Genomic DNA, 25,765 nt, shown 5'->3' with positions numbered 1-25,765 from the left:
GTTTTTATAATTCTTCTTTTATTGAATGGATAACAAAGTGCGCGAGCAATGACGTTTCTACTAATGAGGCGAATTGGCCGATGATCTTCACGATTACTTGTTGGTGGATATGAAAATGGCGCAATAATGTGGTTTTTGGACGCGAGTACGAAAATCCCATCGAACCTCGGGTGTTTTTATTTCAGCAGTTCGAAACAAGCAAGAGAGCATTTGATCGATATGATTTATTCATACCACAGCCACGACCAACAACTATGGAAGTATTCATTCGTTGGTTGCCCCGGCCTCATAATTAGGTGCTCCTCAATACAGACGGAGCTTCTAAGAGCAACCCGGGTCCAGTTGGAGGCGGTGGAATATTCAGAGATGAGACGGGTAATTTTCTTAATGCGTTTTACTTCTCTTGTGGTTCATGTACGTCAATGAAGGCCGGGCTTTTAGCTCTCCAAACCGGCTTGAAAAGGGCTAAATCAATGGGAATACGAAGACTTCTCATACATATGGATAATTCCCCTTATGTCGATATTATCAAGGAGAATCAACTGTTTAGTAACAACTTGAAATTCATAGTTAAAAACTGCCAAGATTTAATCCGAGATAACTCATGGACGGTCAAAGTGGAACATACGTATCGAGAGGCAAACAGAGCTGCAGATTGGTTAGCTAATAAAGGAGTGTATGCTAGTAATATTCCTAGTTATTTAGATGTACCTTTGAATGAGCTACGTCCTATCCTCCGGGAGGACATATTCAGAGCGACTATTCCCCGTGTAATAGCAAACAATTAATCTTCGGGGTTTATCCCCTCATTAGTACCAAAAAAAAAAAAGTTTTATTTAAAAAAGAAAAAAGAATACTAACAAGAAAATTAAAAATAGTTGAGGAACTAGTAAGAAAATTACAAAGATAAAACACGAGCTGACGCTGTTAATCCCGACGGCTACTCTGGCCAATCAAATTTCGCCGGCAATCGCCTGAAAGTTCGCCCATCAATTGTTCTCTTATTCTAGGTATTCTTCATTTCTTTTCCCTTCAATTATTTTAATTGCACTTCTATTAATCTGATTTATTCAATTAATTAGTGTTTTGTGTTTAGGATTGTTGATTAATTTGATGATCATGCTTTGGTTGTATAATCCAGTAGATTTAATTGTTCGAATACGAGTAGTTACTAATCCCTCGCATTCTATTAGTTATTTACCTTTGATTAAAATACTCCGCGTATGCTCCGTACATTTGACCCCCTTATCCCGCAATTTGCGAGAGCCAGTAAGACACTGTGGTAATGTTGGCGTTGTTTGAAGTATTCCCTCCGTCTCATCCGTTTGTTTACCTTTTTATTTTACGGAGGGAGTAGCTCATAATGTGAGGGAAGAGTGTGTAACTCATAGATATTACTTGTTGATACTAATGCACACCAATTGTTCGATGAAATGCTTGACAGAAACTCCTTATCTTAGTACGTGATCGCTCTCTATATTCTGTATTTTTTTTTGGTTTTATCTGTATTTATTTGGTTCAGCTTTGAGCTAAGTTTTTTGGGTTTAGGGGTTTAATATGATGCGAAGATTAGCCAAACTAGGATCTTCATTTTCGGGGATCGCTACCAAAACTTTGTCTCCTTCAGTATCAGAAGCAACTCCAGGGGAGTTCCTGAAATGGGCTTCGCTTGGTTCTGTTAGAACGTCCAAATTTGCTTCTGGGTTTTCACCATTGGAAGTGAAACCGTTGAACTCGATCATGGATTTTCAGAGGGCTATGACTAAGTCTCCTGAGGAACTTACTTCTGCCTGGGATGATGTATGTCTGCTAAATTCAAACTTTTCTCCTTTCATTAGTATTTCTCTCTTCTTAATTGTTTGATGTATAGTGAATTCAGTGATCTAATTGTTTGATTGCTCAAATATCACGTGGATGATGGCATAGTTTTGTTAAGAATTATCCTCATTTCATCTGTGTCCGAAGCGAAATATGACGAGTTTACATTTCTCTTTTTTTTTCTTCTTTCGTGTGTGTGTGGGTGTCATAAGATCAATAGAATACAAGGTGTAGGGTATTCAAACCTGCAACCTGCTCATTGTTATTCCACTTTGACTTTCAAGTTACGGTTTCCTACTTTTCAATGAGATTGGTATAATTGAGGCACGTAGCTTACTCCAAGGTTGTTTTATATTGTTCGCAGTCACTCACTTGGGTAACTGCTTTTGATTTTGGTCGTTCTTGTTATTCAAGTCATCTGTGTTATAAGTTATAACCGTCTTTGATATTAGCGAGATTAAAGAAGTAAAAGTTTGTGTGTCATTATGTTGCCTGGCTGTGTATGCCTATTTTTTGTGTGTAATAAGGATAATCATTTATAGTTATATTTTTCCTCTTTCTTCAATCCTATCGAAAATCAGAATCCTTCCGTACTCCGAGTACATGCTATTGAGATTGGAACCTAACAAGGTTTTCCTTGATTGTCAGTATCACTTGGGAAGAGGTCATATTGGTGCCACCATGAAAACAAAGTTATATCGGTTATTCGAGCAAAGAGCAGCTGACTGGTATTTCCTTGTAATGCTTTTCAAGTTGACTACGAGTACTTTTTAGGAGTTGCAAATTTTCCCCTTATTTTCTTTACTTTTCTTGCAGCCAATATTTCGTTATTCCCTTGTGGAGAGGAAGTGGATACACAACTATGTTCTCTCAAGGTCTGTTTGTTATATAATGCTGTCTAGTATTTCTATACTCCACTAAATTAGTGCTAGTCTTGCTACTTGATGTTGATCCATTCAGATGAGTTATACAAGTTTAGAGCCTTGCCTGAATTTTTTCCGTGCTTTGGCTTTGTGCGAGTATTCCGACTCTAGACCTGTTAGTCTATTTGACAATATTTTACATGTAAACGAGTACTTGACTATTGACCTATGACAGAAGATGCAAACGAGTGAGTAAAGTTTGATTTTCTAACACTAGATTTCCAAACAACTCCATCCCAAAATATCAACATTTGCTACCCAAATTCTGGTAAAGATGAAGTGAGGACTCTTGAGGCCTTGAGCATAATATTGGTGACTTAGTGTGGCCAACTAGAGTAGTATGGGGTACTATTGAATATTGATTATGATAGAGGACTGGAGGTATTTGGGTATGATAGGCTTCAAGTAGGATCAACCCTGCTCGCCAGTCTCCATTATGTAGCCTAGAGGCATGTGACTTTATGGCTGGCTTCTAAACTTGATCTGCTTAGCTGTATTTTAATTTTTGCCGCTCTTGAAACAAACTTCTGCAATTCGTGTGACTTTTCAGGGTAACTCGTGAAACTTATGAGCATATTGTATGAAATTCTGCAGAGGGTTCCGAGTCACCATGAAAACAATCCCCCCTGTCCATGCGAAAAATTGTTTTGATACTTTTGAACATAAAGTATATATTTCTATTAAGCTTATTCATGGACAGAGGGATCATGTTGATAATGCTTCCATATGGCATATGTATACAGTTTAGCACGTTACTGGGAAACTAGCTGTAAGAAGTGTCTTGTGTACATGCCTTTTGTTTGCTCAACCCGTCTACTGAATAATGCAGTGAAAAATCCACACATTATTTTCACTGGACTCGAAGATTATAAAGCTAGAGGAACTCAAGCATCCCCATACTTTAAGGTTACTCACTACACAGAATTTGCACAAAGCAAAGACTTGGTGCTTGTTAGAGGAGACGTCGTGTTTACCAGCAAGCTCACAGACGACGAAGCAAAATGGCTCATGGAGACCATTCAGTCGTTCTATCTGAATGACGTAAGGTACAAACTGGTGGAACAGTTCAACAAGCAAACTCAGGACTTCGACTTTAAGGACGTCCTACAGGCTTTAAACATGCCTTCTATGTAAGTTCATTTCCGGCAAAATTGCATTTGAGGCAAAATCCCTTGTGGTTTTATGCTGAAATAATTACGATTGTGCTTGAGAATAGTGCTCAAGAAATCAAGATGATGTATGTATTCACACCCGTGATTGTAATCTGGAAGTGATTTTTATTGTAGAAAGGCTAATTAAGGCCATTTTTGTATTACTCACCTTTGGAGAACTTTGACCAATACCCCCAGAGGTTATAGACACGGGAATTGCGAGAATGCAATTTTTATTAGGAACACACAAGCATTGTTGTTAAACTCCCGATCCGGATCGTAGGATCTTACGATTCTACGATCCAAAAAGTGCCGACCGATCCTGATCCTAGGTAGGATCTTAATTTTGTAGGATCTTACGATTCAACTTATCTCAAATTTTTTAAAAGTAGAATCTTAACTCGATTCTACGATCCTACGATTTTACGATCCGATCCTACATTATTAACATGTCAATTTTTTCGGTTACTAAACGTCTATATATGACTTTAAATAACAAATTCTATAAAATAGAACAATAGGTGGGCCCATGATAAAAAAAAATAGTGTTTTGAGATTTAAACACATCTTTATCATATTTTAATACCATAATTATGTATTTTAGTTAATTTGTAGAATCTTACGATTTTACGATTCGATCCTACCGATTCGATCCTAGTAAGTTCATCGATCCAAAGTAGGATCCCGATCCTAACAACATTGCACACAAGATTCAAATAAGTGAAATCAAGATACTAAAATTTGATATAGAATCCCCTTTCAAATTAAATGAACATAAATTATTCTATCGGCACCAATCATTTGCTTGACTTCTATATTCTTATGACAGATTGTACCGAAGGCAAATAAATGATTAACTAGTTTTTGAACCCGTGCACTGCACGGATGGTAATGAAAAGTGTAACTAAAAATAAAAACTTACGTATTTTATTAGATTTAGTAAATTACTAAATTTTAGAAAATTGCATTTTGTTTATTGATACACTTTTGAAAAGTTTATTTTGCTTAATTTTATTTGAAATATTCTGGTTTTTTTTCTCTCGACTTTTTAACTTATGAGAGCTGAAATCTGAGAAGTGGATATAAAATTATTGTGGATTTCTTAACCTGTTTATCTACGCAATATACATTTAATTTTACTCATTGTTGTACGCTTTTTTTTATCAATTCTCTACCTTCTCTCTCATTTTTTTCTCCCACCCACCATCGTCTGGAAGTTTGGAAGTAGCGTTCACCATCACTGACCGACCACCTCGAGACCCACCGGCACACCGCACACCCTCCACCGTAGTGGTGGCCGCACCCAACATCTCGGACCACGGCATCCCTTTCAACCTCTTATCTCAGTAGTCCCCAACAACTAATCACCACCTTGGAATCCATACCCCACGTCCTCCAACTACCTTCCTCCTCTTGCCTCCATTATCCCAGGACCACCCCATGCGTGAACCTTAACCCTTCTCGTAACCAAACCCGGTCCAATCAAATAATTTTGAAAATTTAGGCTTTACACTGAACTTGAAAATTCGATTTTGTCACATAAGATGATTTTTTTATATAGTCAAATCAAGTTTCAGATCAGATTTTTTATTATAGGTGGATCCGGTATAGATTTGGAGAGGATATGGATTTGGAAAAAGTATAATGAATCGGGTATGGATTTTAAAATATTTGGAAATGGATCAGTGATCCAATAAGTGGATCGGATTTGGATCTCGCAAAACCTGATCCAACCCGATTCATTGCCATCTCTAATTATTATGCTACCTACAAAAATACGCACCAACCATCACCACCCCCTGCCCCGCGCATCCTCTCCCTGCTCATCGGCTGCTAGATGAAGTCGAACCACATTACCCCCACCCACCCAGACAGACTTCAACGTCCCAGAACTGCCACCGATATCCTCTTAGACCCGCTTACGCACCCATCTAGACCCGTCTCTAGTCACCCTCTCGCCCCTTTCTCGCCTCCCTGCGTACCCAACAACCATTGCTCCCTCGATTACATGCATGTCAGCCACCACATGAATCTAGGTCCCCTTCCCTTATTCCATCCTAGCCACTCTTTTCCATAACCTTGCACAACCCTAAATTAATTATTATAACTCCTTAATTTGATATAATCGATACATGCATAATATTATCTTCGTACATGTATTATGATTCAAGCATAATCGTGTTAGTTGTATATTTAGCCTCATTACTTTGCCTAATTGTGAAATTAAACCCATTAAGTTTAGATTGTAGTGATCAGGCCTCATAAGTACTTATAAAAGGTGAAATTAAACCCCTTACCTAAAATCTCATGAGAAATTCAATATATCATATATTAAAAGCGAAATTGATTATACTTTATATAAAATATACAATTAATTTTTTTAAAAAAAAAATTAACAAATGAAATCATAATCTAAAATGAATTAACATCAATTAGAGAAGATTTTAAATTATTTTATAAAAAAAATTAAATTTTATAAATGAACTAAATATATTTCCAAAATATTTAACAATTCTTTTAAAAAATATATCTTTAAAAATATACCATATATTTTTTTTTTGAAAGAAGCTGAATACTCTAAAAATATATGTGCCTGATTTTAATTGTCTAATGTTTTCTTAGGTAACAAAGAAATGATTTAATAAAAAAACATTTTTTTCTCAAAAAATATAAAATAAAGTAAAATATTTCATTTCTTTTAGAATTTAAAAACATAATTTTATTTACATTTAAAAAATCCGATCTTTTTTTTAAATAAAACATAACTAATTTCGGGTTTTACGGAGTGAGAAAATGAATTTCTCATGAGATTTTGATATGGGGGCTTAATTTCATTTTTTGCAAAAGTTAAGGAGCCTAATCACCCCGATTTAAACTTAAGGGGTTGAATCTCACAGTTAGACTAAGTTAAGGGGCTAATTTACTACTTTCACGATTTCCGAAATAAGATAACAAATCGTGTTGTACTTGTATCGTATTATTTCTCTTTCTAAAAATCTAAGTTGTGTGGAAGTTTGCGTAAAAATTAGTACTCCTGTCTTAATTTCATTGTCTCACATGCTTTTAAACTTTGGGTAAGTTGATTTTTATCAACTTGTATCCGTATGCACAGATTTTATAAATATAAAAAATGTTACCTGTTGTATAAATTGGATCCTTACCATGTGCTTATTGGGCACATGATAAAAAATCGTAAAATAATTTATCCAACTATCTTATTCAAGTAAAAAATTGACAAATTCTGAAAAATGTCCATATAAATTACATTAGTCATAACTCGTAACTATAGAGCCCCTTAGTGTTTGTCACAATTCAGGATTTTTAGCCCTTGTTTGCTTCTTACCCTCAATATAGAAGTCTATCAACAGCCTCAATTTTTTTATGAAATATTAATATTAGTTTTGGTTACCATAATTAATCTTTTCCGAAACCCCCTTATTAAATCTTTGATTTAGTGATCTCAAATGAGGAAAGGATAATGCGATTGAATAGTTAGACGTGTTATTTTTCCCATGAGATTTAAGTTTTAAAAAGTGATAAATGATATATTATTGATTCTATGATAATATGCTGATAATAACACAATCTCGTTTTATGGCAATATTAAATTATCCTAGTTATTGTGGGAATATGATGAAGGCCAATCACAGAAAATTTTCCTCATTTAATGTTGTTATTATAGCTTTCTCTTATAATCACGGTATATTCATGCTTTTTTTAAGGTCTACGTATTATGGGAAAGAATCAATAATTGACATTTTATTTTTGTTTAAAAAAATAGGAAAATGAAAATATAATATATTTTGTGGGAATGACACATGGCAATGGGAGAGGGAATGACACGTGGCGATTAAAGGGGTAACTGGTTGTTGCTTTAATATAATATATGATGATGAGGTGAATATTAACTAAAATGATCGCATGAGTATGACCAAGCGACCAACCTGATAACATTTTTATTAATCTTTTACTTTTATCTTGGGAACTCGATATATTATGTAATGACGGATTTCAATATATCTTCGACTCGACCCAAACCCATTACTCCATTAGGCCCTGTTCGTTTACCAAACGAAACGAGACTGACCAATTGAATGGAGTTGAAATTGAATGAATGAGTCAAGAAATCGGGCTCTGTTTGGCAAAACTACCGAAAAGGTATTTGAAACCGAAAATGTATTTAAAACCGAAAAAGCTAATCGAAACACGAAAAGGTAATCGATAAGGTATTTGAAAATTAGGAGTGATAAGGAATCGATTACATAAAAATGTGTTTGACAAACTAATTTGAAAAGGTAGTTGATTTTGGTAAAATGACGTAAAAGGATATGAAAATTATTTAATATTATAGAATAAAGGGGTACATAATGGAAAATAAGTCATTTCGCACTGATTTCTCAAATGCTACCACCGAGGTAGCATTTCATTTCAGTCGACCTTATTTGACCAAATAAGCTACTTGCCAAACACTTGCAAAAAAATAAGGTAGCTGAAATTTTGGTCAAATAAGCTACCTGAAGTGTCGTGCCAAACGGAGCCTGAATGTAACTGAAGTAAGACTTAATTTCGAGAAGAAATGGGTTAAACAGAGCTGACTGAAGCTGAACGGAACTAGACTTGAGCTAAAATTAAGGCAGAAAGAATGGAGTCTTAGTCAAATTAATTCGTATTTACTCGATTCATGTTCGGCCCGACCCAAACTCAGCACGAATTCCGTATTTGTCAAAATTACACAGGAGACCCGGGAGATAAACGAAAAATCAAATCAAAGCGAAGTAAAGCAAAGCAGCAGCAACAACAATGGCGAATTTCTGGAAACCAGGAAGTGAGAAACCTAGATTAGTTGAAGACGAAGATGGCGGCGTACTCTTCTTACACTCTTCCTCCAACTCAACTTCATCTTCAAGTTTCGGTTACGCTAATTTGCAGAAACTTCGCGAAAGATTGCCTGTTTATAAGCGCCGCGACGCCATTTTATACCTTGTTGAAACTCACGCTACAACTATCATCGTCGGCGAAACCGGTAGCGGAAAAACTACGCAAATTCCTCAGGTTTATTATCTTCCTCTTACTTCAATTTGTTTAATTGTCACATTAGTTCATTTCTATCCTTTTGCGCATACCTATGTTACTCCGACACTTCAGTTTGGTTGCGTTGTACTACTATCGGACACTAAGACGCGTCGCGATACGACGCGACACTTGGATACTTTATTTTAGACCAAAAACCTGCAAACTTCGCGCAAAACATCAGTGTCCGACACTTGCAGCCGAGTCGGAGTAATATAGGTATATACTCCATGCTAGAGTTTTGTTTTTGTTTTATGATAAATAGTTCAAAATAGCGAATTTTGATTTTGATTTTTTTCGGTTTTGTTGATCAACTAGTATCAATGGACATAGAAGTATAGAACAATTTAAGTTTACTTTCGTTTAGTTAAAGTGTCTCAAATGCTATACGAGTTTTCCTTTCGTACATATGCTATTCGACTTTCCTAGGGTTTCTCTATTCTTTTCCGATAAAAGCTTGAATATAGCGAATTTTGTTGAATGGATCAATGGAAGGAGTAATTTGTTGTGCGGTTGAACATTTTTGCTGATCAAATAGTATCAAGACATTAAGCTATTGGATATTCTTTAGGCCCTGTTCTTTTGGACTTAATTTTAATTCATTTCAGTTCAACTTCATTCAGTTCAGGTCATTCAGTTCAGTTCAGCTTTTCCCTTCACAAATTAACTCTTTATTTTAGTTCAGTTCAGCACAACACCATTAAGTTCAGTTCAGACGGTTTCAGTCCAAAAGAACACGGCCTTATTTTAGTTTTAATTGTCTCAAATGCTACATCAGCTATCCTTTCGTATATATGCGATACAAATTTAGCAAGTTTTCAGCTCTTTTCCGCAATATGTAGTCTAATTTAGCGATTTCTGTTGAATAGAGGGAATAGTTTGTTGCCAGGCGGTTTTGATCTTTCATATTTGCTGGTTAATTAGCATTCATGAGATATAGGGCAATTCAATTCAATTTTCACTATGTTTGTTGAATTCGTGTGAAAATGGCTAAAAAGAGTATCCTCACTTTCACTCGATGACTGTAGCTTGACAATAATTTATTTCATGCACTATCAGTTTGGCACACGGTGACTCTAGCTTGCCAATGACTCATTTCATGCACTATCAGTTTGAGAATTGTTTTATAAGTTTTGTTGTATGGATTTTTTTTTGTAGTATTTGAATGAAGCAGGTTGGGCAGAGGGTGGACATATGATTGCTTGTACTCAGCCTCGCCGTCTTGCTGTTCAGGTGTGTAGTGCTGCTTTTAAGTTTATGTTCCATTGTATGAGATGGTTGTTGATAATGTTCTCGTCGTTGATGGCCGTTTTTAGTTGGTATTTTGGTGATGTGCGTATTTTAATTAATCCATTGAAACTACGATAAATAGATTGCTGTAAATGATTTATTTTGCATTATGTTCTAAGATATCGGAAGTTTAATTGTTATTGGCAAATTGGTGCATGAAAATTTCTAACGGGTCAATTTGATGGACAATCAGTTGAGCATGATCTTCTCACAAGATCTCATGGACCGGATGTAGGGTGTAGCCATACAAATGTCTCATTATTTATGCGGAAAAATTGATTTGTAGACTCCCCAAGTATATTTGGGTAGCATAGCCATGCAATTTTAAACCATCTTAAGAATCTCAAACAAGGGTGTATCTATCTAAATAAATGGGTCATCAGATTTCAAATCCACAGAACATAGGAAACATGGTACTTGTTTTGGCGGCCAATGTAGATTAGAAGCATGGTATGATGCCTATCACTCTTGATGATGTGAGGCTGCTCACGAGTCACGAGTTTAGAATATTATTGGATAGTCGTGATTATTTTGTCTTTGGGCTTTCTATTTCAGTTGAAATATGGAGTTATTGCAAAGTTCGCTTTCGTGTAATCATTTGAAGGCGTAACAATGTTATTGGATAGATTTGTTCAATGTTTAACCCTAACTGAGTCATTGGTATGTTGTTACTGGAATCCAATTACAGTTAATATTCGGAAACCAATAGTTGCTAGAGTAGGTTAGATGCGTAGAAATTAGTTTGTTTTAGTTTGGGAAGCATGCTTACTCTATTTAGTTCCTGTAGCTCATTCTTGTCATTATTTATCTTTCCTTGCTGGTGGTTCTTGCCATTTGCATTTTTTTTAATTGATTACCAATTGACTGTTCTACACTGTAAAATACTGCTGGGTTTCTAAAATTATGTGCTTTCACTTTTTAATATGCAATGGCAGTCTGTTGCTTCAAGGGTCGCTGAAGAAATGGGTGCTAAGCTTGGTGAGGAGGTTGGCTATGTGATTAGATTTGAAGATGTGACAACACCGGTGAGACTCTTTTGGCTCATTTATATCTTTACTGTTCAGTTTGCTTCAGTCATGAGTACTTCATTCAGTCCTGAGACCTGAATTGCATCTGCTTCTCGTGAAATTTGAAGTGTTTCACCTTACCAAAATTACTGATGTAGAATTACATTGCTTCCCAGAACAGGGTATTACTAGGATAAAGTTTCTGACAGATGGGGTGTTGCTCAGAGAAATGATGGACGATCCTCTGTTATCGAAATACAGGTACTTCGTAAAATTAGTTTTATGTAATTTATTCACACCATCAAGTAATAATAAAAAGTATGCAGAATTATATCCGTATAGTTCTTTTTTTCCCCATACTCATTGATCAAAGATGAACCTTTGGCTTATGTGTGTTGAACTATTAATCCATATGTGGCCTTTTATCTTCTTTCTAATTTCTACTAGGTAGCCTTTGGAGTATAGAATGTCAACTAGTTTGACGCTTTGCCAAGGCTATCTAGATTTTATGGTCTCAAAAAGCTCACCAAATACTGTTCTGTCTTCATCAAATTATATGTTATAATGTGTTCTTCATCTTTAGCACAATCGGCAGTCATGATTCCCTTATCAAAAAAAGAAGATTAAGGCATAGTGAACCTTTTATAGCTGTGTCTCTGGGCATATTGGTAGTACCGTAGTAAGGCTATATCTTGGCCGTTTTTGTACTTTGTACTCCCTCCATTCATATTTAAACTTCCTACGTTCCTTTTTCATTGTCCATCTTTGATTTTCTTACTGTGTAATCTTTTCTCTTTTTCTGTTTTCTGTGGCCATTATTATTTCTGACCCTGCATCCTTTTCTCAGCTTCCATTTTCGACCAAATATTAAAGCCCTTGATTCTTGTGCCCTTTTAACCATAAGGATAAAAAAGAAGGGAGTATTTGTTACCTGAGGTATAAGAACATTCCTGGGTTCGACATAGGATTGAGAGTTTTACTTCCTTTCTTAATAAAGCAAAAATGGGGTTGAAACCTTTTTGTCTCCCATAACTTTAATTGATGACCTCTGTCTCTGTGTTCTTTGTTGCTTCTCAGCATCATCATGGTAGACGAAGCACATGAAAGGTCTATCTCTACGGATGTCGTACTTGGGTTATTGAAGAAGGTATTCCCCCCATATTAAGCCATCTGTGCCTCAGTGGTGTCTACACATTCTTGTATCATCCTTTTTGCTTTACATGTTGTCCTTTTAATTTTCAGATTCAAAAACGCAGGCCTGATTTGCGCCTAATTATCTCATCTGCGACCATTGAAGCAAGGTCTATTGCATCTTTCTTTCGAAGCAGGTTGTAACCAAGTGTAGAACTACACTATGTCTCATTTCCTTGTCACTCTCTTTTTCCGTAAAAGGAGCTTCTGTTTGTTGCACCTAATTAAGTAATTGTCTCATCTGCAACAATAGAAGTAAGATCTAATGTATCTTATTCATAAACATACATGTCTTACTTTTGTCTGTTAATGCAGTAAGTTAAATCGAGGCGCTTCTGGCAAGGAAGTTGGGCCTAATTTAGAACCTGCCATCTTATCAGTTGAGGTATGTTATCCCAGTTGTCACCTGTTACTTGGGGTGTTATGGTGCAGTATATTTTCGGAGTTGTACGACTTGGAGTTATGACTAATGGATGCCATGCATTTCTACTAAACTTCCAGGGAAGAGGATTTACTGTTGAAATCAAATATATACAGGAACCAGTGTCTGACTATATACAAGCTGCTGTTTCAACTGTTTTATTGATTCACAAAGAGGTATCTAGAGCCCTGTCAGGTTTTTCCCTCTTCTGTTTTTGTATGAGATGTGATTTGACTTGCCTTCTGTAGTTGTTCCTTTTCCATTCTTGTTGAAGCTTTTCTTTTGTGTCACATATTTGCTGTGCTTGAGTTTACATTGGTCACTTCTTTTTGCTGTTTCTTCTCTCTTCTACGATTGTTTTTCCCCCTTCTTATTTGTGGCCTTTCTGGTGAGATCATGAAACTTATTTTCAGTGCATTTTTTATCCTTAGGAACGGCCTGGTGATATTCTGGTGTTTCTTACTGGACAAGATGATATCGACGCTGCTGTTCACTTAATTAACGAAGAAACTCATAATTCTGGCAGAAGTACAGTAGGTATCACATTCTATCTTGTGTTATTTTTATTTTTTATTTTTTATTTTTATTTTTTGCTAGGAAGTATGATTCTTTATCAACCTCATGCAGTCTTGCACTCACGCGTTTGCTTCTGTAAATGTTCTTTTGATATGCCATATCACTTGCATAAACTCGTAGTACTTTGAAGCTTAGAAGTCGGTTGCTTTGTTGGCTGCTTCTTTACTTATGCTGTAAACTTGATGATTTTTGATACACCTTGTATACTTCTTAAATTTGTAAGAGGAGCTTGGACTCTTGGAGTGTGGGACATGCTCTGGAAAACCCAAATCGAAACCCTACGAACGATGTTGTAAAATACCCTTTGTTTTGTCTCATTTAGAATCAATTTGAATTGATCCCATTCAATCATTGGGCAATTAAAAAGAAAATGATTATTTCCTTGTTCCGGAAGCCTTTATCTTATTTTTTGAATATTGTGTTTAGACAATACTTCTTTGATTTTTTATTCTTTCAAACGGCAGCAACATATCTTTTGGTATTTATTTCTATCAGAGAATCTAATCATATCAACAAGGGATTTCCCCATGATAAATATGAATCAAATTAATTGCAAGGTTCATTGGTTAAAAAGAATGAAATTCTCGGATAGCCTTGTGCTTCTGTTGTTAGATTTAAGATATGCTGATGGCTTCATGTCGTCCTGGTGGTGAATTTATTTTTGTAAAGCTTGAGCGGTTTGTTTTAAACCGTCTATATCTGCACTATGTTTTCTTGTGAGATACTCGTATGTTAAATTGATAAATGTACTTTACTGTTTGTTTTGACTCATCCTGTTTGTGTTAGTAGGTCTTGAGACGTCTTGGCACCAAATGTTATAACTGTAAACTTGTTTACTACTTCACTGATATGTCTCAGCTAATGGGAACTACTCTTAGTATAAGTGGGTGTTCAACTACAACTTTAAGCAGATAAGGGTATGTGTAGCAGTTGTAGTCGTGAATTAAGCAACCTGTGGGAAGCTTCAATGGAGTTGTCTTGAACTCCACTAGCATGAGCACTAAAAGCTTATTTAGCTCATCTATTCTTATAAGTTGTAATCTTCTCTTGTGTGGTTTGGTCGTTGGCATAAGTGGTATGTATAATGTTTATTTTGCATATGGGTAAGGCCTAAGTTTATTTGATGGTTGAACTGTGCCTAACTTCTTGCGTAAGAAACCTTATTGATTTGCTTGAATGTGGATTTTCATCAGTGTTTTTTCACCTATATGACTATATGGGTTTTGCGTTTTAGTTTTCTGGGCGGGGTGGGTAGGTTGGTGCTCGGTGGAGAGAGGGTGGGGGGTCGAGAATTGTTAATCCTTTTGTTCGTGCAATATCTTATCTGGTTTCTGATTTTACACTTCCTCAGAATTGCTTGTTCTGCCTTTATACTCGGGACTTCCACGTGCTGATCAGGTTAGAAGCTCAGCTTTGATACATAATGATGAATAGTACACCGATTCCCCTTTTTTGCATATTATTAAATCGGACTGTATTTTGTAGGACTTGATCTTTACTCCTACCTCGAGAGGGAAGAGAAAAGTAATAATCTCGACAAATATCGCAGAGACGTCATTGACCTTGGAGGTAATGTTTATATTTCTATCTGATATCAAGAGTAGATGGGTAGCTGCTACAGAAAGGCATTATCTTACCTCTAGAATTCTATCTTGTAGGGCATAGTCTATGTTGTGGACAGCGGTTTCTCCAAACAGCGTTTTTATGATCCGGTACCTATACCCTTTATCTTCTTGTTAAATAGTAGGAGTACTTCCTTCGTGGTGTCATTTGTTTTCCATTTATTACTTTTTTGCTGCATGTATGGTACTTCCTTAGTTTCTTGCAGTATTATGTATGAAATGAGGAGACTGCTATGTTTTACATTAAAGAAGAGTACGAATTAAGTATGGCTGGCCAATCACTACCTTTGGTCTAACCATGACTACCATGTTAAATATATGAGATATAGAATGTATGGGTGAGCTTTAAGATTATAAGGTCACATGCATTGGAACTTTATACGGAGTATGTAATAATAGTTCACACGTAAACCTGTAAATCTAACAGTCTGGCCATATGCAATGATACGAAAATCATAACTAGGTGATGCTACAATATGTTGGAATGTTGGATCGATGTGAGATCAGGTTGAGAGTGGTCAATATTTTTTTCATCTTGTGTGGTGGTCCACTTTATCCTAGGTTGAGCTGGCTTTAATATTAATCTTGCTGTACCATTTTTTGTTAAACACTGCTTGGTGCTGAAACTAAGGGAAGCTGTATACTTGTATTGATGATCACCTAACCTAATGTGTTAAAATTGGTGATGTTAACCTAACCTACATCCGTCTCAATGCAAACAAAACCTTAGGAAAACATTCTTTTCTTTTCTTGCTGGTATCTAATTTTGATGTGTGTGTTATAGATTTCAGACATTGAAAACCTTGTGGTGGCACCTATATCAAAGGCTTCTGCTAGACAAAGGGCAGGTAGAGCTGGAAGAGTACGGCCAGGAAAGTGTTTTAGGTATTATTATTATTTTATTTTTGACCTTGACAGCATTATGCTATATTTCTTACTGATCTTGTTAAGTATCACAACCATGTTTACCGGATTCGCTATGAATACGTCCCTACCGATTCACGATTCACGATTCACTTTTACAGAATGTGTTATGTGTATTTTCAGTCGCGTCAAGATTGCAAGTTGCAACCGATACGTCTGATAATTGCCGGATACTCTTAAAAACCTTGATGACTCATTGACAATGAGTCATCAAGGTTTTTAGTCATTGACAATCAATTATCTAAGATTCTAACTAATAAACGTGGTTTTATGTATTCTTTTGTATGATTACAATGTGACAACAAATAAGATAATTTGGCAATTTTCACGATTTGCCAATTATTCAGTATCCAGTTTAAAGTGTTATTGTATGTGAACTGTGAACTAGTGTGAAGGCATCCAAATTTGAGAATATCTCTTTAGCTCTATTGATCAAGACTTCAAGAGTATCTTATAGACTTGTTGCCATAACATTGTATATTTAGAATCTCTCTGTTACTATATTATTGGAATCCAGCCTCAGAAGCTGATATGATCTATCATCTGATTAGGCTTTATACGGAGGATTATTTTGCGAATGAAATGTCAGCTGAGGGGATCCCTGAGATGCAGAGGTCGAATCTTGTCTCATGTGTGGTACAGGTACCTCATTTCTCTGTCAATGTTGTACAATTTTATTTCCTTTTGCTATGAGAGTGGAGAACTGGAGATATTATCATTAGCTAATTTAGATTGATGTGGAGGTATTATCAATGAATTACTACTTTAGAGATCGGTGTGGTGTACATCATAGCTAATCTCTTTTAACCTCATTTTTTGGAATTTAATTGCTTCTCCTTATTTTTCATTAACATATGGGCCGTGTAGGTCACACTGACGGTCTGACCTGCATGCAGTTTAAATTTAAAGAAGCTTGGTTTTTGTTTGTGATTTTCAATCCCTCGTCACCTATGTTTCACTTTCAAATTATACTACCTCCATGAGGCTCCATCGCATTTGATATTCATGGTCAACCAATGTCAACTTTGACAATTTTCTTCCAAATGTATGTAGAGACAAAAACATAATCAAATATTTGTGTGTCAACTTTTAAGATTTATATGTTGGATGTTAGTTTTAAATTTTCATACCTCCTCCAAATCCACACAACCTACTCATGGTCCAATAAAATGAAATGCAATTTTGTTTAAAAACCATAAATTTTATCATGATAATAGAAATTTATAAATTGACGAGTTCTCAACTGGAGTATGGTCGTCGTTGATTATAAAATATCAAGTTGTCAACATAGATTAATTATTAGTTTAAGTGGTTTTTTGGGGATGTTTACCTTCACTACGTGTTTAGTCTCATGTTGAGACAGTACTACAGTACAGAGAAAGTTGCTAGAAATGTCGGTAGTTTGATGTGTATTGGAGGAAGTGGCTGTTATTGGGAAAGGGCGTATCTTTAGCGGGACCCACTAACACATAGGCCATAGCCAATCCAAATGCCCCCATCTCTAGTTGTCTTTTTTCTGAGTGTGAACGAGTCTTTGCTCTCACATGCTTCAAGATATCCAAACATTCCCATCTAAAGACAAGTTATTTTCTTCTTTAAAATGCGGTCAACAACATTGCTGCAATGTCTCACTCACTATTGCAAATGACAGCGTAAAGGGGGTCAGATGTGCACAGCCTTAGCCACAGAAATGCTGTTTTAGGTGACCCATGATGAAAATTGCATTGAGAAGAATATGAGATTACTACTACTTCAAAATAAAAAGAAGCACATTACTATAGCGAGCCATTGCTCACTATCCTTGTAGTCTGAAAGCCGAAATAGTGAGTCTCTGGCTCCATTGACATTAGAAATATATATCTTCAGTGACTACGTATGTAACTTCAAGGAGAAAGATTGACGAGCATTTGTTTAGGTTATTGCATTGTGGTATTCGTTCCATACTGACGTTACCTCACCTCACAAGCTGGTCGGTAGCAGCATTGTCGTCTTGACTTGCCTTACTTTTGCATTGACCTGATATGCCACTGGAAATCTTGGCGTTTGGTTTCGACTTACGATATAGTTAGACATGTCTGCCCACACCTCTTCATTCCCCACAATAATGTGCCCTGAGAATTGATGTATGAGCTTTATACGCAGTTAAAGGCTCTTGGCATTGATAATATCCTAGGGTTTGATTGGCCCTCTTCACCATCACCTGAAGCAATGATTAGAGCTGTTGAAGTCCTATATTCTCTTGGTGCACTTGATGATGATGCCAAGCTCACTTCACCTATCGGATTCCAAGTAGCTGAAATTCCACTTGTAAGTCATACTAGTCTACGGTTCATTTGTTTTTTTCTAGTGTACATCTATATCTATATAAGCTTAAAATGTCTGGCTTATGTCTTCTGTCTAAAAATTGATTTTTTGTTGACAAGATAAAGCTTTCAATCATCCCTTCTTAATGAAGTGAAGACTGAAGGGTCTGCAGGCCAGACTGATTCGGGGCATACTCTGTTTCTTTTATTTACTGCTAGTCTTTGGAGCTACATCTGAATAATTTATCAAGAATTGACATTTTATGTCTTAACTCTTAATTCTTAAGTGTCCAATAATGGCCTTCAAGATTATTTTAGAATATGTCCTTGATATCGATGCCAGTTTTTAGGGTTTCAGCAATCCAGCATTAATAGCACTTTATATCCAAATGACTGTAGGAGGAAAAATAGTATGAATGTTGCTGGCCTGATAGTGCCCAGTGAGCTCCTCTAATGTGGTTGTTACCCCATTGGTTATTTGGTTTATTTGGTCAACCCTCAATGCTAGCAGCTGTGCACATTATAATTCATCTTATTATGAAACTGTTCATTTTCTCTGGCTTGCAACGTAAATGATGGGTTGATGGCAATATGATAAATTACTTTTTCTATGTTTGGACTTTTGACATGGCTTATCTAACTATGGTATGTCATTGAGATATATAATGTTGGAAAGAAGGCCCTTTGTTCTTCAACATGGGCACTGCAACTACTGCATCTTTTCCTCAACCGATGCTTATGTTTACAAGCGGTCCTATAGTTGTTGTCTTGTTGACTTGTGATGTTGATCCTTTAGGCTGATTACCCATTCTTACTTGTTTGTTGCATAATGCTCAAAATGATGTAGGATCCAATGATATCAAAAGCTATTCTTGAAGCTGGGCGACTGGGGTGCTCAGAAGAGATTCTTACTATAGCTGCTGTTCTTTCAGTTCAGGTATTACCTTCGTTTTTAATGTTATTATAAGGTGTTTACTTTTTAGCAATGTTATTTTATTTACTCTTGTAACGTGTGTTCAAACTTCAAAATGTTCCTCACAGAAAGAAAAAACAAAAAAAAAATACGTAAGGAAGTAGTCGAGTCAGAGAAAGTAGTGATAGTGCTTTTTGTATAAGTTTTCTTATTCTGACTTGTGCAAAGTCGTAGGCGGAGTCTAGGAAAAATATCTCATATGGACTGTGGTTCTTATTTTTAGTTAAGATTCATGGTATACTTTGAAAGAGAATGGCACTTAGGCGTTCCAAACAATGCCGTCGCAGAGACAATTACAGTTCATGGTGACAGTAGAGCAGGAGAGTTCAGTAAAAAGATTTTACGCTTCCTGGCTTCAGAGTTCAAACATTTTTAACTACTACCTCATAAATAAAAAGAAGAGTGTCAAGGATAACTCTCAAGAGATGCTATTTTTCATCCCTATGATTTAAACACAATTCAAAGTAGTCTGGATTTGATAGTGAAGCTTTGAATAATGTCTTTGATACTGATGAGAACTTTCTGAATTTTAAAATTGTTTGCAGTCAATCTGGATATCGATAAAGGGAGCACAAAAACAACTGGATGAAGCCAAACTCAGATTTGCTGCTGCTGAGGTATTGATTCCTATTTAACTAATATCTTCCTTTTCCTTTGGCAGTGTTTCTGACTTCAAAGAGCAGGAGTTCAATGTTCTAGTGTATCTTCTATTTAGGTTTCATATGGGGATATAATGTTCTTGTTACACTGTTATGCAATTATGTAATTTGCATGCCAGCTGCTTTTCTTCTGATCTGAGATGATCTCTGATTAATCCTTTCATTTTAGCAAATAAGCCCATTAAATGTTCTTTAAACGGAAAGACTTATTTGTGAGCTAAAGCTTTGGGTACTTTTTATTGGTATACTGATTTCATTTATTCAATAGAATTGGGTCTCTAATCTTTACAATGTTTATATATACACAAAATCTCATTATAGACGACACATATCCGTCTATAACTAAAGACGGGCCAAATACAATACCACATTCCTAATAGGACAAGCAACAAGTGGGATGGTGGGGGCCAAAAATGTCACCACATTCAAGCTATTTGACCCGTCTTTAGCTATAGACGGATATATCCGTCTATAGCAAGACTAGCTGTTATATATAAGGCCCCTGGTTCTCTTTTCCTTAAAAGTCTTCCGAGGCTTATTCACGAAAATGGAGGGGCCGATGTTAAGGCGGCCATGAAAATTGTGCAAAATGTTGGGTTCGATATGTATATGCTCTCCCAGAAGTTGTCACATTCTGATTTTGATGTCATGTGGACTTTTATGTTATAAATCAAATCATACGTATATTTGACGATTTTCCCTGAAACAATAACATTCCCCCAGTGCCTCAATGACTCTTGCAAATTGCTGGGGGGGGGGGGCGGGGTCGGATGTACGCAACCTTTCCCTTGTGTTAGCAACACAAAGAGGCTGGTTTCCGAATGACCCAAGATGAAAATTACGATTTTCCATGAAACGTGTAAATTTTTTTGTACAGTTGTATTGTGCTCATGATGGAGATTGATGTTTTGCAGGGAGACCATGTTACTTTCCTGAACGTGTATAAAGGTTTTCTGCAGTCTGGTAAATCATCCAAATGGTGTCAAAGAAACTTTGTAAACTATCATGCTATGGTGAGTTCTTGATGTTGATACTCATGCATGTATCTTGAAGTCAATGGCATACTTTGGGCTTACCTTATGTTTTTATCTATTACCAGTCTAACTGCTATTTAGTTTCAAATTTTGCTATCCATGATCTTTATCTTGAAGCCTCCTGTTGATAGTAATATGGCTGAGGATTTAAATTATCAAAATTCTTGTTTGTTGACCTTTTCTTTTGAAACGTGGCCTTTTCCTTTTGGCAGAGAAAAGTTCTTGAAACCAGGGAACAACTCAAAAGAACAGCACAACGTCTAGGCATTGTTTTAAAATCGTGTGACAAGGATATACAGGTAATTACTGAAGCTTCTCAATAGCAATTCATGACTTTGGATATAGTAAAAAATATAATGGGATCTTGAAATTAGTGTTTCATTTTGCTATTAAATTGAGAGATTGAACTATTATGAGACTGTTTCAGTTATAAAAAAGGTGTGAAAAGAAGGTCCAACAGTATGTGAAATCGAACGAGAGTGATAGGCATCAGTACAGAGGAAACCTTTTTCTCATTAAGAAGCTTTAATGTAAAACTCTGATTCCAGGGCAGTCATCCTGATTTTGTTCGGGACATAGGCGCTCCTCATAGTTTTGCCATACGTGATTTTCTATACTTGTCCCGTAAAGCTATAATCACAAAACCATGTGTTTGTATAGCATCTCTAAACCCGTTATGCGATAACCTCTCTTTGCTCAAACCATATTAGCCTTAAGTGACATTTTAGTCTCAATCTAGATGATGACTCTTTTGTTGTGATCTTGCAGGTTGTAAGAAAGGCAATCACTGCTGGGTATTTTGCTAATGCTTGTCACTTGGAGGTAAGTGAAAGACGATAACCTTGTAAATAGCTTATTAGGCAACATTGTACATATGCCTTGCAACACCGAAAAATTACGTTGAGACTAATTATTTTGAATTTTTCTTTTTGGTACTTTGAAAGCCATACAGTCATGAAGGAAAATACAAGACAGTGCGAACTTCTCAAGATGTTTATATCCACCCTTCGTCTGTATTATTCAGGTTAGTGAACTTCTGCTCCTGGGTTTTGCGTGTTTCATGTGCATTATGGCTCTATATATTGCTATATAAGTATGTAGCTCGTTGTAAAAAGTTCAAAATGGGGCTGAGCGAACGAAATCAAGGCACTTCGTGAATAAAATGACTAGTGATTGAGCTTAACGTGCTCGTGGATATGGGAAAAGTGTTATGGACATATTCTGGAACATTGAGATATATATGAGATTGTCTCAGTACCTAAGAATTTGGGTTGGTCTTACAAGCATAAATTTGGCCTCAGCTCCTGTTACTAACTTACTACTATTGCTCACTTTGCTGGATGCCACAATTTAGGTTTGATAATGAATCATCAATTCATCATCGCCGTATTCTAATCGCTGTCTCTTAGCTTAGTCATTGAATGGTTGAATAATTGATTTCTTAGGATTTTCTTGGTTTCCAATATCTATGCTCGTCTTAGGTCATTATCTCCAAATTATATGGAGAGTTTTTCTGAATAGTTTCAACATTTTCTCAAATTGCACGGTATTCCGATCTATGTTTCTGAATTCTCTATAATTTGACTTGATTGGAGTCGTGAAAACTCGTTTTTCATAAAACATCCCTATATTTCAGAGAAAAACAGAGGATATGGATTTTCTTAATTGCGCCATTGTTACTGATTTTCATTCAGAAATAAGTTTAGGTTTTCATATTTTAGTCAATTGGAAGCTTCTTGTAACGCGGTTAAAGTTCTTTCTTTTAATAGTCAAAGTCTCCATGCCAGGGTACCAAAGATTAATTAATGTCTTATTGCAGAGTTAACCCAAAGTGGCTTGTCTATCATTCCCTTGTCTCAACTGATCGTCGATACATGCGCAATGTCATCACCATAGATCCTTCATGGTTAGTTGAAGCTGCTCCTCATTACTACCAGTACCGAGGACCCGCATCAATTCATTCGACACGGTAATCCGCATGTCATACTTAGGCCAAGTCACAGCATTAGATGAAATCCATTACTGGAGTTTTTTTTTCCTTGGCTCGGAAACTCGTACTTTTGTTGAGGTGCAATGTGGTGCATCAGTGCATGTAGATTGTATATGGTTTAACACAAATTCTCATTATAGACGGGAGATATCTATCTATAGTTATAGACGGGTCAAATATCCACCCACTTTAAGCATAAGACAAGTAACACGTTGCATGGTGGAGTCCAAAAATGTCACCACTTTAAGCATATTTGACCCGTCTTTCACTTTAGACGGATATATCAGTCTATAGTGAGACTAATTGATGTTTTAATGCTCTGAGAAATTTGGTTTGTAGACCGTATTAACTTGAGACCTCTCACTCACTCACTCATTCACTCTTTTTATTTTTGTTTTATTTAAATTGGTTGTGAATGCAGTCTTAACTTAAGACAGTCTTAAACAAGAATCTGTGTTGGAAGACGGGTTGTTTTCGGGTATTAGATGTGCTCTTTTACAGATGCTTCTAAGTTGTAATCTCTTTCTGCACGTGGCTTTAGACAGGTTGCCTCCTTTTGTCATTGACTATATGACTTGACTTAGTGGCCAATACACAACTTGGAAAATTATCTAAACACAACATAATCACTGTCATCTTTCACATTATGACAACACTGATGTGAATAACGTATCTTAATGAAACTGGGATGTATGATTGACTGAGGAATCTCATCTTAACTTTTTAGGAAATTTAATTGGAAACATTCCCGTAATTTGGTGAAACTGTCCGTGGAATGGTCACCGAAAACAATGTTGTTAGGGTCTCAATGGTTATTTACATCTTTTCACTGTAACTTCTATTTGGTTCTCACTTTCCTTCTTTTTCTTGACATGAGATCGGTTCTCCAATCGTGCAGTTGATTGGCTCGTCAATTAAGGAGTTTTTTCGACTCCTACTAGTGTCTTATTTTTTTTTTTGGTGAGACTCCTACTACAGTCTTATCTGCTCACCATGATTTACGTTTTATTTTTCAAAAAGATGTTTTAGGTGTCTCGTTATCTTGTATTGTTACTAGCTAGTTCTGGGGCTTCACCTCTCTTACGTACCAAAAAAAAAATTATTATCTTGAAACAAGCAATTTCCTTAAACTGTACTACCTCTCATTCAATAGGTTCTTTACGTTTTTATTCTTTTGTGAGAAGTATTTTAATGAACGTAAAGAATCTGTTGAATGAGAGGTAGTAGTATTTTCTTATTTTGGGAAGCAATTCTGAAATGTGGGGGTTAAGTTTTTATTATCACTTTAAGTTCTCATTCTCACTATCGTATTAGACGGTTCAAAATTCGATAATTTAATTTCTTTCTACTTTTGTCAAAACAAACAAACATACTTCCAATTCAAAAAATTCACATTTTTTGCTCATTTATTGTACTCTAGAAAAAAAAGCCCGACAATACATTTTCAAACGGAATAATTTTCTTGGTACCCTTTTTGCACTTTTTCCCTAAATACCCCTATTTTTCTCCAAAATAATTTTAACTGCTCGTATCTCATAGTCACGAGTTCATAAAGTCGCGATTTTTTTTTCTAAATTGTAATTCTCGGAAAGACAATTATTTTGGAAAAAAAATCATTTTATGAATGAGTGATCGAAAGTTTTGGTCGGTCAAAATTCCTTTAACGAATAAACTTTTACGACTCGTAACACTTGTCTAAGATATAAAATAACGCGAGTTTTTTTTTTTTTTTTAAAAAAAAAATTGAAGATCTCGTAAAGACGATCAACTTAGGAAAAAAATCGCATGTTTTTGATATCATAGCTAAGAGATACAAAGTTCTTTTTTTTTTTTTTTTTACAAAAATAGAGGTATTTTGGAGATCTCTTTTCAAAATCTACAACGATCTGACCCACAATTCTTTTCAAACCAACTAACCCGCTTATGGTGTCTCAAAATATCAACATAAACTCTCCCTCCAAACTCGTATATGACCACCTCTCTTCACAAATTAACTAGTTTTATGTCCGTGTAAAAATACACGGGTCGTAATAGCAGACGCTATCATTAGATACATGAACATATAATTGAGCGTGATTAAGTGTTCAATACCGTGACAAGATAAATAGTTCATATTTGGAAATTCGAATATTTGATAAATATTAGATTTGAATATCAGATAATATACAACCGTATTTTATTAGAATTATATTAAAGGTATTTGACATGTTAGACCCGTTGAATATATGTAAATTGCAACATTTTATGTAAATTATGACATTTTAACTTATGTTTTAACATAAGTAATTAAAATAGAAACACAGATTCTCATTTGTGACTGCCGATATCCGTCATAAGCTTGTGACGAGTCAAGTAAAACCCACATTGGTGGATAAGACAAATTATTCGCGACTCCCTAGGCACTTTATTTTTTGTCTTATCTACTCATGTGGATGATATTTGACCTGTCGCAAGTTTGTGACAGATATACTCGTCAGACTTATTGAGAAACACAAATATGAGATAGAAATAAGAATTGAATTTAAAAGAAAGGTTATTAAGTGTGTGTTTGGACTAGATTGTAAAAGTGTTTTTGGACTTAACAACATTTTTTGGGCAAACACATTATTTTTTAAAAGTTAAAAAAAAAAATTCCAAAAGCTAAAAATCAATTTTTTTGTCCATAGAAATAGAAACATCAATTTTGTACTTCTGTTTTTAAAAAACATTTTTAAAAAATTAAGCTCGAAAACCAAAAACTCATTTTTGATAATTCAGAATAGAAAATATGAACGGGTTCATAAATAAAAACTTAGCAACCAATCAAAAGACAA

The 25,765-nt window shown here is 35.6% G+C and overlaps 2 protein-coding genes across 2 annotated transcripts; both read left to right on the top strand.

Annotated features, from left to right (window-relative positions):
* The first annotated feature begins 752 nt into the window (after positions 1-752).
* LOC141592890 (uncharacterized) lies at positions 753-4,051 on the top strand. Its single transcript, XM_074413777.1, has 5 exons — positions 753-1,010; positions 1,549-1,800; positions 2,467-2,546; positions 2,635-2,693; positions 3,571-4,051. The coding sequence occupies exons 2-5, from the start codon at positions 1,558-1,560 to the stop codon at positions 3,873-3,875; spliced, it is 687 nt and encodes a 228-aa protein (XP_074269878.1). The 5' UTR covers positions 753-1,010; positions 1,549-1,557; the 3' UTR covers positions 3,876-4,051.
* A 4,549-nt stretch (positions 4,052-8,600) lies between these two features.
* Positions 8,601-23,379, top strand: LOC141592889 (putative pre-mRNA-splicing factor ATP-dependent RNA helicase DEAH9). Its single transcript, XM_074413776.1, has 22 exons — positions 8,601-8,944; positions 10,121-10,195; positions 11,188-11,277; positions 11,441-11,520; positions 12,337-12,406; positions 12,502-12,587; positions 12,766-12,835; positions 12,952-13,047; positions 13,303-13,408; positions 14,799-14,845; positions 14,933-15,016; positions 15,106-15,159; positions 15,854-15,954; positions 16,545-16,635; positions 18,136-18,300; positions 19,144-19,233; positions 19,815-19,886; positions 20,843-20,941; positions 21,175-21,261; positions 21,731-21,784; positions 21,907-21,986; positions 22,782-23,379. The coding sequence occupies exons 1-22, from the start codon at positions 8,693-8,695 to the stop codon at positions 22,933-22,935; spliced, it is 2,103 nt and encodes a 700-aa protein (XP_074269877.1). The 5' UTR covers positions 8,601-8,692; the 3' UTR covers positions 22,936-23,379.
* Positions 23,380-25,765: the final 2,386 nt, after the last annotated feature.

Source organism: Silene latifolia, chromosome 7 (assembly GCF_048544455.1).
Source record: "Silene latifolia isolate original U9 population chromosome 7, ASM4854445v1, whole genome shotgun sequence".
NCBI classification, from domain to species: Eukaryota; Viridiplantae; Streptophyta; class Magnoliopsida; order Caryophyllales; family Caryophyllaceae; genus Silene; species Silene latifolia.
This window is presented reverse-complemented; position numbering and strand designations above follow the sequence as displayed.